Source organism: Cebus imitator, unplaced genomic scaffold (assembly GCF_001604975.1).
Source record: "Cebus imitator isolate Cc_AM_T3 unplaced genomic scaffold, Cebus_imitator-1.0 Scaffold92, whole genome shotgun sequence".
NCBI lineage: Eukaryota > Metazoa > Chordata > Mammalia > Primates > Cebidae > Cebus > Cebus imitator.
The window spans coordinates 4544492-4564523 of NW_016107407.1; the positions used below are offsets into that span (position 1 = coordinate 4544492).

Sequence of the window (20032 nt, forward strand, 5' to 3'; positions counted from 1 at the left end):
GTCTACCAAAAATACAAAAAAATTAGCCGGGCATGGGAGCGCATGCCTGTAATCCCAGCTACTAGCGAGGCTGAGGCAGGAGAATCACTTGAACCCAGGAGATGGAGGTTGCAGTGAGCTGAGGATGAACCACTGCACTTCAAGCCCAGGTGACAGAGCAAGAGTCCGTCTCAAAGAAAAAAATTTATTTTTTCATGGATGTTTTCATGTTTTATGATGTAGTTTTGAAGAATACAGTTTTGACTTTACTAACAGAGTGACCCCATCTTAGGTTTGGCTGATGTTTTCTCATATTGAAGTTTCGCATTCCCAGCTGGAATATCACATTAAGGGATATTGTGTCCCCATGGCATCACATCTGAAGTCACACAGATGCATCTGTACCTCACTGGTAGTGGTAGTTTTCACCTGGTGAAAGCATGGTCCAGTTTGCCCACAGTATAGTTACTACCTTTCCCCATAACAAACAAGCAGTCTGTGGGGAATCGACATCCTTAGTGTTATTTGTTTATCCCCCTGCCACTTCCAGTGTGTGTGAGGCAGGTTGTTCGGAATCCCTATCAGGAATTTTTTTTCTGGATTCTAATTTGCTCAGTTTTTGGCTCAGTTTTCCACTTTATAAAGATTTCAGTTGAATCTTTATGAAGATAGACACTTTAAAGTCACCTCTGCCTATTTTTTATGTTACCATAGTGAGAGTATTACATAATCATTTTGGAAGACTCCAAAAGCAGGGTAGACTTCCTAGTAGAATTGTAAAGAAGGGAGAAGGGTTATAGATGGAGTTAGAGACAGGGAACAGTACATATAGGTGTTACTAGAAAGTTCTACCAGATGCTCATTCTAGGTGGAGTCAGAAATTTCAGGGGAGAAAGGGGTCAGGTGTTGAACTGAAAGAATTAGCTAGAGCTAGGTCGTGAGGGCCTGTTTGCCAAGGCAAGTTTGAATTTCACCAGGGAGGCAATAAAGAACCAAAGATGAAGTGTCAGAGTGACTTCGTCAGACTCTTAGAAAGACCAGTGGAGAGTAATGTGATACTAGAGGTTAGCAGGCCACTTGCTCCATGAACTGTGGCCTTGGGATGGAAAAGTACTGAGTAATTTCTAGTCATAAAACAAATGAGATATCTGTGCTTGATTTGAAAATGAGGAAATAAGAAGCAAGAGGGAGCTGGAAACATTGAGGCTTCTGACTTGGGTGACTGGATAGATGAACGTGCAACTTACTGAGCTAGGTCAGGAGGAGGAAGAGATTTGGAGAGTCACAGAGCAGGGGTGTCAATGTTATGTGAGAGATGTCTGTGGAACATACATAGTAAGGTCTTTACAGACATGCCTGAAGTTCAGAAATCTGAGCTAGAAATTAAGATTTAGAATAATCACCAGTATCCAAATGGTAGTTGAAGCTATGATAGTCGGTGAAATTGCAAGAGTGTGTATATGCAAGCATAAAGGACTAAACATTGGGACAGACTTAGTTTGTGCTATTGATTATATAAGCACTTTTAGACAGATTTAAATTAGTTTATTGCTGCTGCTGTAGGGCATTTTAGCAAAAAAAAAAAAAAGACACACATTTGTATTTGTATCTTACTGCTCTTGGGGCTATTTTGGAAGCATAGAAATCATCAGCATAAAGATTACAACAAAAAGTAACAGTTTTGGGGGCCTTTTAAATTTTAATTTTGGAGAAGTGATTCAATTAGATTGTGGCTTTTCTAAGCATAGAAAGAGACTTTAATTTTATTCCCTTCCCCTTTACATTGTCACACCTCACACGGGGCATGTAGGCTCTTAATACCCACAGCACAAACATCCTAAGCCTAAAGAGGTACTAGGGGCACAAATAAGGACATGAGAGAACAAGGATCAGAATGGAATTCAGGCCTGGGCTGCCTCTGATGGTGCTACTAAGTCACTTGGCTTTACATCCTGTGTATTTTGTGAGGAAAGTAGTAAATTGGCAAATGTTTCATGCTGAAGAGAAATAACCGAACTGGACTATTTTATCTATACCTTAACAAAAGTCTTCCTTTTTATATTCTAGAAATTGAGTACTGAGCTTTAAGCAGGAGGATAGGTAGAGAGTGATAACCTTGTATCATTTATTTCTTGTGGAAAATAATAGATATTAAATTGCTCTTTTCCTTTCCAGATACTATCCTTAAATATTGCAGATATAAAAGCAAAATGTATTTTATTTATTTGAGATTGAGTCTTGCTCTGTCACCCAGGTTGGAGTGCAGTGGCACAATCTTGGCTCACTGCAGCTTCCACCTCCCAGGTTCAAGCAGTTCTCTTGCCTCAACCTCCCAAGCAGCTGGGATTACAGGTGCATGCCACCACACCTGGCTAATTTTTCGTATTTTCAGTAGAGACAGGGTTTTATTATGTTGGTCAGGCTAATCTCGAACTCCTAACCTCAAGTGATCCACCCACCTCAGCCTCCCAAAGTGTGGGGATTACAGGTTTAATTTTTTATTTGCTTTTAGGAACTGTTATCTTCATTTCTTTATGAAATCTATTCCAAATGGTAATAGTTAATTGACCTTAAATAACTGATGTAATTCACTGGGTCATTTATTTATTAAATAACTATTTATTGGATACTTATATGCGTTAGGAATGATTCTTGACCTGGGATAACGCAAAGCAAAAAATCTCACTGCTGCCTTCATGGATCTTATACTCTGGTGAGAAGAAACTGTCAAGTAGTCTATAAGGAAGCGACAGGTGCTACAGAGAAATAAAGCGGAGTTGGGGAATACAGTGTTCTGGGGTTGAGCAAGATTTTATTATGAAGATTTTCAAACATTCAGTAAAAGTTTCAAGAATTTTATAGTGGCCGGGCGCGGTGGCTCAAGCCTGTAATCCCAGCACTGTGGGAGGCCGAGGCGGGTGGATCACGAGGTCAAGAGATCGAGACCATCCTGGTCAACATGGTGAAACCCCGTCTCTACTAAAAATACAAAAAATTAGCTGGGCATGGTGGCGCGTGCCTGTAATCCCAGCGACTCAGGAGGCTGGGGCAGGAGAATTGCCTGAACCCGGGAGGCGGAGGTTGCGGTGAGCCGAGATTGCGCCATTGCACTCCAGCCTGGGTAACAAGAGCGAAACTCTGTCTCAAAAAAAAAAAAAAAAAAAAAATAAAAAAAAAAAAAAAAAAAAAAAAAAAAAAAAGAATTTTATAGTAAGTACCCATAATACACCGCTAGCTGGATTCTTCTACTTTATTATGTTTGTTTTATCACACATGTATCCATCTCTCCATTTTATTTTTTAAAGGCATTTAAAGTAACTTACACACAAATGTATGTTTTCCTAAGTACTTTGGCATGCATACCATTCATTAGAGTTCATTGTTTGTTTATTGTTTCTTTCACTTGAGGTAAAACTGACATGCAGTGAGATTCACAAATAGTGGATATTGGTTAAATTTTGCCAAATTCATATATTTACATAACCCAGCCCCCCATCAAGATAGAGAACATTACCATCATCCCAGAAAAGTCTCTCATTCCCCTTCTCAGTTTCTGCCTCCACTTCCCAGAGGGAACTACTGTTATGATTTTTTTTCCGTCATAGATTGTTTTTGCCTGATTGAGAACTTCACTGATGTATTTTGTGTGAAGCTGTTTTTACTGTCTGTAGTATTCTTGAGATTTACCCATGTTGTTGCATGTAGAATTAGTTTGATCCGTTTTATTGATGAGTGATAGTCTACTGTATGACTTTACCACAGTTTGTTCATCTGTCCTATTTTAGTGGACATTTGAGTGGTTTCCAGTTTGAGACCATTGTGAATAAAGCTGTTTGAACATTCCTACTCAGGGTCTTTCTGTGGACTTGTGTTTCCCTTTCTTTTGAGTAAATTTTTAGACGTGGACTTGCTGGGCTATGGATTGTGTGTATTTGGTCTTAAAGGATCAAATACACACGTGGCCTTTTCCTCACTAACCGTGTATGAGAGTTCTAGGTACTCCATATCCTCACCATCATGTTAGCCTTTTCCATTTTGGCCATTCTGCTGGATATATAGTGGGAGAACTGGTAAGGAATGGTCTGATTAATCTGGGAAGATGACTTTTAAACAAAAACTTAAAAGAGGTGAGGGAGCAAGCTGATTCTTATAAGACTGACAAACAGCAAGGAATCCAGTACGACTAGAGCACAGTGAGTGAAAAGGGGAATAGTGAACAGTACCAGAGAGGTAGCAAGGAAAGGGGAGTGCATATCATGTTGGACCTTGCAAGCAATTTCAAGGACTTTGGGATTTATTCTGAGATGGGAAATAAGTGTAAGATTTTGAATGGAAGAATGACATGACCTAACTTGTGTATTAACAGGATTGCTCTCACTGTTCTGTGAAGCATAGATGAAGGTGCAGGCAGAGAACCAGTTAGAGGCGATTATAATGAGTCAAGCAAGGGTTGGGCATTTGGATGTAGAAAAACTTGGTGGTATTTGCTGGAGCAGTGTTTCCTCCATAGGGTTATTTGTTTGGGTTCTGAGAAATGTCATTTGAAAATAGGAAAGAAAATAATGCAGCTCAGGCCTTTTGTTCAGATAGCAATGGAGTCTCCCTCTACATGCATAAATATTCAGGGATTTTAACTTCTTAAGTAGCTTCTTACGGAATTAATCATCACTTATTAATACATAAGGAATTCTGTATGTTACTGTTGCTTATATAAGCTATTTTTAATTCAATAACCAAAAAGGTCTAAATCTGGCCTTACTTGTTATGGATAAGTGGTATAATCATCATTTGCTTAAATAAAAATTTAATGAGTGAATACAATTTAATCTTTGTTTAGGAATCTGCATAATATAACCTTGAATAGCTCTTTTTCATTCGGTAATGTTTATTATAATTATAGAGCAAGTAGAAATATCTTTTTTCATGTGTTTTATTTAGGTTGATCCTTTTCATCTTTCTACAATGATATTTTATAAAATACTGAGTGCCTACTGGTAAGCCAAAATATTATACTAGGCAATGAGTAGGTTACAAAAACAGTATCAATTTAGTTCTCATCCTTAAAAGATTTACAGTCCCCAAATAGTACATGAGAATACATCTTTTAAAGGAAAAGGTAGAAAGGCAAATTAGACATGGTCTCTACCCTTAAAGAACTCACATTTTGGAGATCAGTATGTAAACATGAATAGTGACAGCACAGTACCCTAAGTATAAAATGTAGTAGTGCAGAATCACAAATGAGGGAGAAATTCTTCCTGGGAGAGGTAGAGAAAAAATCATTTTGAACCAGACTTTGAAACTCAAGTGGGAATTTCCCATGGTGGGGTGAGAGCATGAGGAATGGTGACAGCAGCAAAGATACGCACCCGTGTGAACAAAGGAACAGAGCAGACGTTTATGGCAGATTTGCAAAACCTATGCCTTCAGATAGGCTTTATCTACAGATAGGTAATGTCACTCATGTGATAAAAAATATTTGTGCCTTCTTAATATTAGTGATATGCCCTGTTTAGAGCAGGCTTACCCTTTTTTGTTAACTACTCATGCATTTAACAGACACTATAGAAAGCCACCTGATAAGGCAATGTTTTTCATGGTGTAAGCAAAAGCAATAAAGCGAAGAGGAGCATTTCCTGCTGGAGAGAAGAGAGGGAAAGATGGATAAGGAAAATATATTTTGCAAATAATAAAAATGCATAGCAGGGTGACATGCTGAACTTGGAGTCAGATGATGAAGCTAAAATTCACATTTGAGTCTCTAAAGTCTGTGCTCTTCTATTGCACTAGGCAGGCTGAAGTGACAAAAAGGAATACTTTCAGACCTGGGTGTCATGATAGCAAGGTTCACGGCAAGGAAGTGTGCCTCTGAACTTTCTAAAGGTTGTTGTTCAGTGTTATCTCATCTTATTGTTCATGTTGTTATGTATAGAAAACTTATCTATAATTATTTTCAGCCCAAGAAGTTTTTAAGTTATTGGCTTAATTATAAGCTGTGGTTTATCTGATTCCAATTCCATTTTTATAAGATTGCATATTAAATAATTCTTTAAATTATTTAATTGTTTTTCCTTTGTTCACTTTAAAATCAGGCTGATTTGAGAGTGTATGCCTCTGTAAAATGAAAAATTGGAATTGATCTTGGTGTTATAGCAATTAACTGAAATCACAACTGAACCTAATTATTGTAAATTTTATAATATAAATAAATTTTACCCATCCAACATGTTATAAATAGTAAGTAGTCTTCATACATAGCTATTCCGTTGTCTTTTTGTTTTGTTTTGTTTTGTTTTGAGACAGAATCTCGTTCTGTTGCCCGGCCAAAGCCCATGTTCTTAATCATTGTACTATATTGCCTATAAAAATCAGAACTCCTTAGGGACCATGTTTTACACCTAAATAATTAATTTTATTGTGGTTTATTTGAAAGAATAAATGAGAAATCTGATAAGGAAAAATTATGAGTGGGAAATTACCATGCTAGATAGAATGAGGCAATGCAGTATGAGGCTACATTGTTCGATTTATTTATTTATTTATTTATTTATTTATTTATTTATTTTGAGACAGGGTGTCGCTGTGTTGCCCAGGCTAATCTTGAACTCCTGGGCTCAAGTGTTCCACCTGCCTCGGCCTCCCAAAGTGCTGGGGTTATAGGTGTGAGCCACTGTGCCCAGCCCAAGGCTACATTGTTTAAAACACATTAAATATTGGCATTGGAGAGAGTTGAGTGGACTGGGAAAAGAAAAAAAAAAAAAAGCTTGAAAATACTCCCAGTCAGAAGTGAAATGTATTTTATAATATAGAGACTTAAGTTTTTTAAATTTTTTATTATTATGGGTACATAATAGGTGTATATATTTAGGGAATACATGTGACGTTTTGATAGGGGCATACAGTGTGTAATAATCACATCAGGTGATTGGGATATATATCGCGTCAGCATTTACCATGTTTTTGTTTAGGAACTTCCCAATTTTACTATTTTAGTTATTTTAAAATATGTAATAAATTACTGTCAGTTGTCATCATGCTGCCATGTTATCAAATACTAGGCCTTATTCATTCTGTCTCACTATATTTTTCTACCCATTAACCATCCCCACTTTTTCCTCCCCCTCCCCAGTACCCTTCCCAGCCTCTGGTAACTCATGCTCTCTATTGTTTTAATGGAAAATTGAGTTCAATTGTTTTAATTTTTAGCTCCCACATAATGAACAAGAACATGCAAAAGTTTTCTTTCTGTGCCTGGCTTATTTCACTTAACATAATGTCCAGCTTCCTCCATGTTGTGCAAATGATAAGTGTTTTCATTCTCTTTTCTAGCTGAATAATATTCCATTGTTTATAGTTCCACATTTCCTTTATCCATTTATCTGCTGATAGACACAGGTTGATTCCAAATCTTGGCTATTATGAAAAGTACTGCAGTAAACATGAAAGTACAGATATCTCTTTGATATGCTGATTTTCATTCTTTCAGGTATACACCTAGCAGTGAGATTGCTGAATCATATGGCAGTTCTGTTTTTTTTTTTTAGATTTTTGAGGAACTTCCATACTGTTTTCCATAGTGGCTGTACTAATTTACATTCCCACCAACAGTGTATGAGGATTCCTTTGGGAACATTTTTAATGATTAAGGAGAGTATATGATTTTATACATGACATTAGGACAGATGGCTCACTCTTTTGGGGAAAAAGGTAGATCTTTGTCTCTCCTTACAGAAAAAATAAATTATAGATGTAAAAATAAACTATTAAAAGGGGCAAAGAACTGACAAGGGTGAATTTTTTTCATTTTCTGACCAACTAATAATCTCAGACACTGGCTTTTTTTTTTTTTCTTTGCTTTTTTTTCTTTTTTTCTGAGACTGAGTATTGCTCAGTTGCCCAGGCTGGAGTGCAGCTGTGCAATCTCCGCTCACTGAAACCTCCGCTTCCCAGATTCAAGCAATTGTCTTGCCTTGGCCTCTGGAGTAGCTGAGATTACAGTCACATGCCACTACACTCGGCTAATTTTTTTCATTTTTAGTAGAGATGGGGTTGGCCAGGCTGGTCTCAGACTCCTGGACTTAAGCAATCCACCCACCTCAAGCCTCCCAAAAGTGCTGGGATTACAGGTGTGAGCCAGTGCACCCAGCTGACATTGGCATATTCTGTTCTCACCTACAACTGCCTCTCTTTTGAACAAGTTGCCAGATATCAGAACTAGTTAAACAAAATAAATGAATGCTTGAATGCTATGTCCTAAAGGCATCACCAAGAGTAAGATGGATTTGTAAAAGTCCAAAAGAAAACATCTGACTTAACATGTTCACCTACACATAGAAATTAAGGGTTAAGAGATTAAGGGTTCTGAGCTGGGAACAAAAAGCAAACTTGGTGTGTGTGCTAAGAATATTTTTCTTAATATTTGAGGATATCTGAGAATTGAAGAGTATGCATGTAACTGACTCATGTTGGGATTGGCAAAAACGCCTTGTGTCAGTGAGCATTCAGGGTCAGTAAATACGGCAACAGACTACCAACGTAGAAGAAGACAGAATTTGCTGTTTAGTGACACTGTTCTCCCCACCCCACGTGCACACAATACATAATTAGTTTCTGCCACCTCCTAGGGGTCATTAGGTGTTCCTTATATATATTGTTTGAGCGCTTCTATTATTTGTAGTTGTCCTACAGATGCTTTCACAAGTCCACAGAGATACCTCGTACATAATAATACACAAGTGTTTTTGTGTAGCACTTAGGAGACAGGTAGGCATTTAGGTTGTTTTATCAATTTGTATCTGGTTAAATAAATTTGATACATCAAAATATACGTCAATAGAGTGGAATATAATGCAGCTATTGTAAGGAATGTAGTAGAAGTATTGGTATGGAAAGATCTTCAGGATACATCAAGCAAACCAAAGCTAGGGATAAAGTTCTATATTGTGTATATCTTATATCTATTTATATAGGACTATATCTATTCCTTTATATATTTAAAAATGTACACATTTTTATATACATCACAATATTGGAAACATCATACGCATTCTTAACAGGCTACCTATGAGGGCTGGAACTTTTTATACTGTTAGAATGTTTTTTATCCATAAGAGACAGAGAGTGAGTGTGTGTGTGTGTGTGTGTGTGTGTGTGTGTGTGTGTGTGTGTGTTTGAATTTAATAAGGTATATACCAAAATTCAGTGTTGATTCAGTGTTGATAGGGCTGGATGAGACTAATACTTTTATATGGCAGTTGGTAGTATCACAAACTAGGTGTGGTGACTAAACCAAAATCTATTTTGAGAACCTGTTATATGCCAGGCATTATACTAAACATTTTATTCCCATTTATCTTACTTAAATCTCCATCTCTATAAAGTAGATACTTTTTTTCTCTGACTAGAGGGAATAGATTTAGAAGACTGGTTTCTTGCTGGGAGTCACAAACTGTTTCACTATTGGAGCTGGGTTCTAATCAAGACAGCCTGAGTCCAGATAATGTGCTTTCTGCACCTACACATACTGTGGAAATGTGTATGAAAGGTTATCATATCAGACAAAAGACCAGGATTTTCAGTCAGTCAGTTTGAACTCAAAATGGAGATAACCACTGCCCTTCTTTGAAGAAATCATATTAGTTGATTTGTATTCAGATACCTTCTGAATGTATGAAGTACTATATGAATAAGAGATTTTAATCAATAAAATATCTTTTAGCCATAGCCCACTTTCTTTATATGTCAAGTTCAAATGTTTTAACTCCTCCTCATCTCATCTATAAAATGCAAGCTTTGTTTTTGTCACCTGTTTTGAATCTCTTCATATAACTCTCAGTTTTGGCAATTCTTTTTGCTATATTGAGGAAATATTCAGTTTCTGACAAATTTTTTTCTTTCTACCTAAACTGATTTTATCACTAGTTGTATCGTGTTAACAACATGCTTTCAAGGCCTACTACTGGAATCTCTATTTTAAAAACAAATGAGAAAAAGAAATTGCAAGTCTATATGATCTGTTTGCTACTTTTTAAAAAATACGTGAACTTAGTTTTTCTTCTTTTTAGGAACATCATCTTCAACGAGCTATTTCAGCACAGCAGGTGTATGGCGAGAAGAGGGATAATATGGTTATACCAGTCCCAGAGGCAGAAAGTAATATTGCTTACTATGAGTCTATATATCCTGGGGAATTTAAGATGCCAAAGCAGCTCATTCACATACAGCGTAAGTAATGATTCTCTTAATGACTTTATTTTCTACATTTCTCCTATTATGTAATGACAGATTTTTATCTGTTGAGGAACATTTTCATTACTTATTTCATTGACCTGCATCACCTTAAGAGTTATTAGAGCCCATTTTCAACTTTTAGAATGATAATTTGAGATATCTGCCTGACAAGAAAAGATAGCATTTATTCTACATTTTTTGTTTTATCCCAGCATGCAATCTTGTGCTGCTTTAGACAAGTAGGATGTAAAAAAAAAAAAATGCCTCAGATATAGAAATAGTTTTCCTCCTGTTCAGAATTAATAATATTAATAGTCTTAAAGAACTTCTTGATGTAAGTGAAGGTTAGCAGACTTTTTCTGTACAGGGTCAGATTGTAACTACTGTAGGCTTTGTGGGTCATTCAGTCTGTCACGACTATTCAGCTCTGCTATTGCAGTGCAAAATCAGCTAAAGAGAATACAAAAATGAATGAACATGGCTGTGTTGCAATAAAACTTTAATGATAAAAACAGGTGGCAGGCCAGAATTGGCCCATGGGACATAGCTTGCCAACCCCAGATCAGTTTTTTTCTAGTAGAGTGATGCTAATTTTTAAAAAATTTATAGTGTTCTGATTGGGAACTTATTTTGCTTAATAGTGATAGGGTCTTCATAAGAAATGATCATTTGATAACTGTGTGTGACATTTGGTGATAAATAGCTGAGAGCTTTTACTCAATCTCCAAGTAATTAACAACTTAAAAACAAATAATTGAAAAGTTAGTAAGGTAAAATTCCTGCAGCTTTCATTGTCTTGTTAATCTCTATGATCAAGAAGTTTTCCTAGGGGACCATCTACATTTTTTTTTTTTAGGACAATATAAACCTATTTTGTTTTTATTGTTCCTTGCAAGCACATTGAGAAACCAATTTTAACTAGTTTACTTGTGCACTCACATGTTTTGTTACATTTAAGAGATAGACACGGACATTACAAACAAATCTGATAAATATTAGAACCTAAAAAGTTGTTTTCCAGAAAATCATGTCAAGGTGGATTTGAAAGCTAGGGATCTGATCTTTCCCATGTATGTTAACTAGAACCACATTCTGTTCTGCTGCCACAAGCTATATTATCTTATAAATGCATGCTTTTAGGTTAAAGCAAGGTTGAGTAAAATAAGATAAAACTATACTAATTTATATTATCATTATGAGAAAAAAATTGGTTCATGTCTTAAAGATGGCTTACTTATGATCAAAATCTATAAAATATATTTTACTGTTAACTAGTGAATTATATGTGGTCAGTAAAGTCAAAAGATACTATATTGAAAAAGGAATTGACTGCTGACATTATAATCAAATATTAACAAGTGACAGCAGAATTGTAGCTTATTTGGGAGGAAATTTTTTTATCGGTACAAATTTGAGATAACTTGTCTTTGGAAAGATGTATACTTTGGAATATTAGTAAAGATAGTGCTGCTGAATTTGTGTTAGCTGCTCCGTATCTATGGGAGGTTGCAAAGAAACATACAGAGAAGCCTCCTGCACAGTTCCTCCAGCTTCATCCAATGTTAACCTCATGCACAACTATAGTACAGTATCAAAACCAAGAAACTGAAGTTGGTACAATCTAGAGTTTATTTAGATTTCAGCAGTTAGACATGCACCACGTATATATGTGTGTTTGTGGTTCTGTGTCATGTGTAGCCCTGCGTAACCACCACCACTATCAAGACACTCACCGCCACCATCACCATCAGACTCCCTCTTGTTACTCCCTTATAACCGTACCTCTCCCTCCCCCCATCCACTGGCCAACACTCATCTGTGATCCATCTGTATAATTATGTTCACAGATGTTATATAAATGGAATCATGCAGTATGCATCCTTTTTAGGTTGGCTTTTTTCACTCAGTATCATTGAGGTTCATTCAGTTGTTGGATATATCAGTAGTTCATTCCTTCTTATTGCTGAGCAGTATTCCATGACATGTATATAATACAGTTTATTTAATCATTCACTTATTGAAGAACATTGGGTAGTTTCCAGTTTTTGATCATTACAAATAGAGCTGCTATGAACATTCATGTACAAGGTTTTTTGAGAACGTGATTTTGTTGATGTTTGTTTGCTTGTTGAGACAGTCTCACTCTGTCACCCTAGCTGGACTGCAGTGGTGCAGTCTCAGCTCACTGCAACCTCCACCTCCTGGTTCAAGCGATTCTCGTGCCTCAGCCTCCCGAGTAGCTGGGATTACAGGTGTGTGACACCATGCCCGGCTAATTTTGTATTTTTCACCATGTTGGCCAGGCTGGTCTCAAATTCCGGACCTCAAGTGATCCACCCGCCTTGGCCTCCCAAAGTGCTAGGACTATAGACATGAGCCACTGCACCCAGCCAGAACATGAGTTTTCTTCCTCTGGGGTATATATTCATGAGTGTAGTTGCAGAGTTCATCCATTTTTAGTTTGGGAGGGAACTGCCACGCTGTTTCCTGGAGTAGGTGTACCATTTTATATTATTACCAGGTGTATGTTACCCAGTTTCTCCCTCTCTCTCCAGCACTGGGGGTTGCCACTATTTTTCATCTTAGCCATTCTAATAGGTGTGTAGTAATATCTCATTGGACTCATCTCGCTCTGTCACCCAGGCTGGAGTGCAGTGGCGTGATCTCAGCTCACTGCAACCTTTGCCTCCTAGATTCAAGCAGTTCTGCTGCCTGAAGACTCCCAAGTAGCTAGGGATACAGGCACATGCCACCATGCCAAGCTAATTTTTTTTTTTTTTAGTAGAGACGGGTTTTCTCCATGTTGGCCAGGCTGATCTCAAACTCCTGACCTCAGGTGATCCACCCGACTAGGCCTCCCAAAGTGTTAACACACATGAGCCACCATGCCTGGCCTTTTTTGCCCACTTTATGTGGGATGGGTTTCTTAATGTTGAGTTTCAAGTGTTTAACAGTAGCTGAATCTGGGTAAAGAGTATGCAGGTGTTCTTTGTACGGTTTTTATTTCAACAACTTGTATAAGTTTCGACTTCTAAATAAGGTTTTTTTAATGGATACTTTTTCCTAAAGTAGAATCTACATTTACCTTACCTCCCAGAACGGATATCCTGTCTCTGTGCTCAGCTTCTGAAAGATTATTTTCTCCTTCCCTCTGCCTGCCTTCACATCCCCTGCAGCATATTCTTCTGGTACCGCTTTCTGACAGATGAAATCTATAGCAGCCAGAGAACTTTATGTACAAAGCATCTTATATCTGGGATTTCAAATGTGATATTCCCCATTTTCGCTAAGTACATTCCAGAGGTGACCCCAAGCTCTAGCTTATAAACAAAGGAAACTGAAGATTTTCATGATCTAGCTAGTCAGTGATATCTTTGTCTTAGATCTGAGGCAAGGATGTCAAATATGTATCAAGTGTTTTTAATTGTAACAATTTTAATCAACTTGAGGATTTCCAAAAGCCCATAGTAATAACACAGCACCTTCACAACAGTCTTTTCTGCTGCTCAGAATTGATATCAAGAGCTTTGCAAGTAGATATTATAAATCATGCAGTTAGTGCTCAGGTCAAAACTGGTGTGATGATTTTTCTTCAACCTTGGATAGTGTTCCTTCCTTCTTTTGAAGCTGGGAGTATGTTTTTTCCTAATCCACATTGTGTGCTGTTTCATGGATCCAGATACCCTTTCACTGTTTGCTTCCTGTATTTTTAAAATGCTTTTGAAGTTATGGACATATTCACCCAATGCACACTTGAGTCATAAATGGCATTTGTTACATAGACACATATATTTCATCTCTATTACTAAACTTTAATTCCTTGTCTTAGATCTAAGGCAGGGATATCAAATACCTGCCACCCCATGGGAAATATCTATTGCTCCACTTTAAATACCATGGTTTGTACCAGTCTGGATTTCCTTTAAAAATCATCTTATCAGTATATAAATCCTATTGTATTTCACCTAAGCTTATGTTATGTCTATGTGGTAGTTATGGTATACTTTTTCCTGCATCTCTGTATCATACATAATACTGTATTTTCGTACCTATATGCATCTCTGGGTTTATTCTTATCAGAGTATTTTTAAAGTAGCCAGCTTCCACAGTGTAGTTCTCATTATTTAAGAATTATAGGCCAGGTGCAGTGGCTCACACCTGTAATCCCAGCACTTTAGGAGGCCAGTGTGGCCAGATCACCTGAGGTCAGGAGTTTGAGACCAGCCTGGCCAACATGGTGAAACCCCATCTCTACTGAGAAATACAAAAATTAACCAGGCATAGTGACAGGCCTGTGTGTAATCCCACCTACTCGGGAGGCTGAATGAGGTAGGAGAATTGCTTGAACCCAGGAGGTGGGGGTTGCAGTGAGCCAAGATCATGCCACTGCACTTCATCCTGGGCAACAAGAGTGAAACTCCATCTAAAAAAAAGAAAAAAGAATTATTAACAAGCTAGGTCTCACTTTAATTGATAGAACTTAATTAGAAGAGATGACCTATTTGCCTGTTTTTCTTTAGACCCTGTTTTTTACTTTAAACACATCCAATAACATGACCCAGAAAATCTGAAGATACTCCTAATTCTAGGAACATGATGAATATTTTATATTTTTATTAGCTTGGGTTGAGGTTGTTAGTTGGAAGCTGCAGATTCAGCTACAGCTAAATTACATATTAAGGTTGTTGGCTGTGGGTTTTTTGGTCAAATGAAATCCTAAAGTGGGTTTTTACATGTTAGCGTTTCTCTAGAGTTTTGGTATTTAAAATGTGAATAACATTGGGCACTCTTCCTATTTAAGATTTTATATGAGTTTGCACTGAATAAAAAAGCCTCTTGGAGAGGCAAAAGGACTTGGACACTCAGGTCCTTGTTCATGTCAGAGGGAAAGAACCGGAGCTCCTTGATTTGTGTGATAGAAATCATTCTTTTCAGTCTTGATGCAGCCCCTGATATGTTGGGTGTGACTTGTCATTGATGATGTAATATCTACCAGAAGCTATGGCAAGTGTGTTTTGATGCAAAGCAAGGCGATCCTTGGCAAGCTCATTTTGTTTTTATGAACAATTAAGCTTTGTGACTGTGGTTTGACATGTGACATGATCTAAAGAAAAATATTCATATTGATAAGCTTAATTTTGGTAAGTAATTAAATGACGTTTTATAGTAGCGGTGGTTCTTGCCAGCAGATCTGAGGTCCTCCCATTTCCATCAACATGACAGTGTTCCCACAGGGAAACAGACCTCCTAGGCAGGAATGTACTCACCAAGTAACAGCTGCTGAAAACTCAGAACCTGAAACGTTCCGCAGCTCAAAACTTTTGAATACCAGTGTGATGCCACAGTGGAAAATTATACGCCTGCCCTCATGTGATGATGGGTCACAGTCAAAACTTTGTTTCATTCATAAAATTATTCAAAATATTACATAAAATCATCAGGCTGGCAGGATGCATTGGCTCACACCTGTAATACCAGCATTTTGGAAGGCTGAGGCGGATGGATCACTTGAGGTCAGGAGTTCGAGACAAGTCTGACCAACATGGAGAAACCTTGTCTCTACTAAGAATACAAAATTAGCCAGGCATGGTGACACATGCCAGTAATCCCAGCTACTTGGGAGGCTGAGGCAGGAGAATCGCTTGAACCTGGGAGGCGGAGGCGTGATGAGCCAAGATTGTGTCATTGCACTACAGCCTGGGCAACAAGAGTGAAACTCCGTCTCAAAAATAATAATCATAATAATAAATCACCATCAGGCTGTGTTTATAAGGTATATGTGAAACATAAATGAACTTTGTGTTAAGACTTGGGTCCTATCCTCAAGATATCTCATTATATGTATTCAAATATTCCAAAATCCAAAACATTTCTGGTCCCAAGCATTTTGGGTGAGGGATTCCCAACCTATACTGTTATTGGTAGTGACTTCTAACACTTCAGCGTTAAAGACTACTCCCTTAGCTTTTGGTAAAGTAGTTGAATAATCTATAAAATAGGACAAATATTATAGAAAAAAATTATTTAAAGGTCTTCTTTTGTTTTATAAAAATTGTGATGATTTTTGAGCTATAAAAATGGCACTTGCATATGGTTCAATGGAATATGTTTTAATGGTTGCTTTATGTTCTTAATAATGGGTCTAGTTTATTTGCTTTTAGGAGTGGGTGGAGGGGGTCACATCCATTGTCTTATTACTTATATGTATATTCATAGTGAAGATAATCTTTCTTTAACTTTAAATGTGGAAGGCAAATCTGTAAGCTTAGATTGTTTGTGACTTTGAAAACAAAATCCAAAAATTCTTTCTTACTTCTTTAGAAAGTGTAGGTCTTGTTTTTATGCTGACATCTGTGAGGTTTTTGTTGGTGAATTCACACAGTAAATGATTGCGAATGGTTCCTTCTGTCAGCTTTTAGTTTGGATGCTGAACAGCCTGATTATGATTTGGATTCCGAAGATGAAGTATTCGTGAATAAACTGAAAAAGAAAATGGACATCTGCCCATTGCAATTTGAGGAGATGATTGACCGCCTAGAAAAAGGCAGTGGTCAGCAGGTACAACTTAATTTGTATATAACAAGTGTATACATACCGTGTGTAAAGAACTGTATCGTATGGAGAGAGTGAGATTGAAGGGTGGGGTAATCAGGCAGGCTTTAGAGTTAAAAAGTATGAATTCAAATCTCATCTCTGCTTATCAGTAACCTGTGTAATCTTGAGCAATATTTTTAAATTTTTCTGTGCCTCAGTTCCCCCAGGATTGTTGTAAAGATTAAAAAATTTATATAAAGCACCCTAGTTCAGTGACTGACATGCATACTGTACTCCTCACGTTTGCCATTTGTTAATAATGTTGTAATATCAATGTTGTCCTTTAAATTTAGAAGTAAATACTTAAAACCTTGTACGTGTATTGTATGAAAATGACATAATGTTTTTACATTTAGCCAGTCAGTCTGCAGGAAGCCAAACTACTGCTAAAAGAAGATGATGAACTAATTAGAGAAGTTTATGAATACTGGATTAAAAAGAGAAAAAACTGTCGAGGGCCGTCTCTTATTCCCTCAGTAAAACAAGAGAAGAGAGATGGCTCCAGCACAAATGACCCCTATGTGGCTTTTAGAAGGCGGACTGAAAAAATGCAGACTCGGAAAGTAAGTGAGCTTGAAGAGATTTTTTGATAATTGTTTATATAATAAAAATGATGTATAGTTATGACTTAATGTTGTGGTTTAACTTGTATTCAAATATGACCTTCTATCCAATTACAATAAAAAATACTAACTTAAAATAAATTAACCTTAAGATTTATTATGCAGTTGTTAATGTTATATTTTAATGTTAATCTGCTTAAAAATCAGTACAAAATTGATTTCCTGGTGATCTGTGCTCCCTTTCATTATCTTTAAATTCTAATTTAATCCTTAAAATGTATAAATTTTTATGTGTCCATAACTATACCACTAGTTAGAAATACTAACATTAAACAAGCAACTTCACATTTGCAGAATCGAAAAAATGATGAAGCCTCTTACGAAAAAATGCTGAAGCTGCGTCGAGATCTAAGTCGAGCTGTTACTATTCTAGAGATGATAAAAAGAAGAGAAAAGAGTAAAAGAGAGCTATTGCACTTAACACTGGAAATTATGGAAAAGAGGTAAAGTATATTTTAATAATGTCAGAGGAAGTATAGTGCCATTAACATTTTCTTTATTGAGTTAATTTATTTCCTATGCAATAATCTAATTACAGAAATACCCTTTTTTAATAATAAAAACTGTTTAAATATGTGGTACTTTTTATACTTTTACATGTTTTCCTCTATTTTCTTTAAAAGTGACTGGATTCACTAAAGTTAAAATATATGAAGTATTTCCATTTCAAATTGGTATTTTTTTGGTCCTTTAGTTGTATGTAGGACTGTGAGGGAGTCAATTCTGAAGTTTTTGAGTTAATTGATAGGACTAATTCTTTTTTAATGCATATAGAATTAAAAACACTAGGTTGTTAAATAGAAAAGCTTAAAGAAAAAGGGGGAAAGGCCCATCAGTCTTACTACTCAAGCGTTTGGCAAGGTACACAATAAAAACTTAAAACCCACCTGCCCTATTTCTCATCCCTATCCCCAAGGAAAACCAGTGTTAAATTTCTTGTGATTGCTTTTAGAAAAATTAGTTTTATGGCCCAGGCAATTCTAAGTAGCAGAAAGATCCTTAGCACCACTGTAGGCATTAATTTCAACTTCCTCACCAAATCCTTCACCAAAATTGCTATGTTAAAAATCCAGCCTTTGACTTTTTCCCCACCGTCATCTATTTATATGCCATGATAAAGCTGTAAGCCAAAAAAGTAAAATGAACAAAGAAAAGGAATTTGTTTGACATTGAATAGTCAAAGTTTAACTGCAGTCTTGCCTTAAATGTAATTGATGTTTATAATTTTATCCCAGTCAGCTAGTTATTAATGGTTATAAAGATAAGTACTTACAAAACTAACTTGCAAAACTTTCTTCTTTTTCCAGCTTTATTTAGGTATAATTGACAAATAAAAATTACATATTTTATATGTTGATCAAAGGTTACAAACTTGCAGTTCTGAAATGAGTAAGTTGTGGAGACCTAATGTACAGCATGGTTAATAACAATGTATTATATACTTGAAATTTGCTAAGAGAGTAGATCTTAAGTAATCTCACCACATATACACACAAGGTAACTATTTGAGGTGATGGATATGTTAATTAGCTTGATTGTGGTAATCATTTCACAGTATAAATGTGTATCAAAACATCACGTTGTATTCCTTAAATATATATAATTGTAAACTTTCATTTTTACAATTTCAGGTATAATCTGGGTGACTACAATGGAGAGATCATGTCTGAGGTTATGGCACAGAGACAGCCACTGAAACCTACTTACGCCATCCCCATTATCCCTATTACTAATAGCAGTCAATTTAAACACCAGGAAGCAATGGATGTGAAGGAGTTCAAAGTTAATAAGGTGATTAACTTTTTTTGTGATAATAGTATCTAATAATGGGTTGGTATTTTATCATTAGAATGAAAGTTAAAAAGAAAAATACATATATGCCGAGCACAGTGGCTTATGCCTGTAATCCTAGCACTTTGGGAGGCCAACATGGGTAGATCACCCGAGGTCAGGAGTTTGGGACCAGCCTGACCAACATGGTGAAACCCTGTCTCTACTAAAAATAGAAAATATTTAGCCAGACGTGGTGGCGTGCACCTGTCATCCCAGCTACTCGGGAGGCTGAGACAGGAGAACTAATTGAACCCAGGAGGTGAAGGTTGCAGTGAGCTGAGATTGCACCACTGCGCTATATAAAGCCTGGGTGACAGAGCAAGACTCGATCTCAAAACAAAAGATAAAAAAAGAAAACTACCTTAATGTATGCTGCAATGATTATGCCATAATATGAAGAAAAGCAGAAGTCTATAATTAAAATTTTATTTTTGTTTCTCTTATTTCGTTATAAAGGGAAGCTTTTGTTACTATATCTGATAAAAGGAAAAATATTCCTTTTACAAGTTGTAGGATTATGAAGTATTGAAATAATTCAAATGAAATATGGAGAGTTAGGGAGAAAGACATGAAATCTTCCCTGATTAGTTTTTCTTTTTCTTTTCTTTTTTTGAGGCGGAGTCTTGCTCTGTCACCCAGGCTGGAGTGCAGTGGCACGATCTCGGCTCACTGCAACCTACACCCCCCAGGTTCAAGCGATTCTCTAGCCTTAGCTTCCTGAGTAGCTGGGACTACAGGTGTGAGCCACCACGCCTGGCCTCTTATGAGTTTTT

General features: G+C 36.7%; 1 protein-coding gene across 5 annotated transcripts in view; it reads left to right on the forward strand.

Moving 5' to 3' along the window:
* EPC1 (enhancer of polycomb homolog 1) overlaps positions 1-20032 on the forward strand; it is a 104694-nt gene that overhangs the window by 62010 nt on the left and 22652 nt on the right. For all 5 annotated transcript variants that reach the window (XM_017535394.2, XM_017535395.2, XM_017535392.2 and 2 more), the window contains exons 2-6: positions 10044-10203; positions 16622-16767; positions 17160-17366; positions 17721-17869; positions 19058-19217. In XM_017535394.2, coding sequence (XP_017390883.1) covers positions 10044-10203; positions 16622-16767; positions 17160-17366; positions 17721-17869; positions 19058-19217 — 822 coding nt within the window. The remainder of the gene's footprint in view (positions 1-10043; positions 10204-16621; positions 16768-17159; positions 17367-17720; positions 17870-19057; positions 19218-20032) is intronic.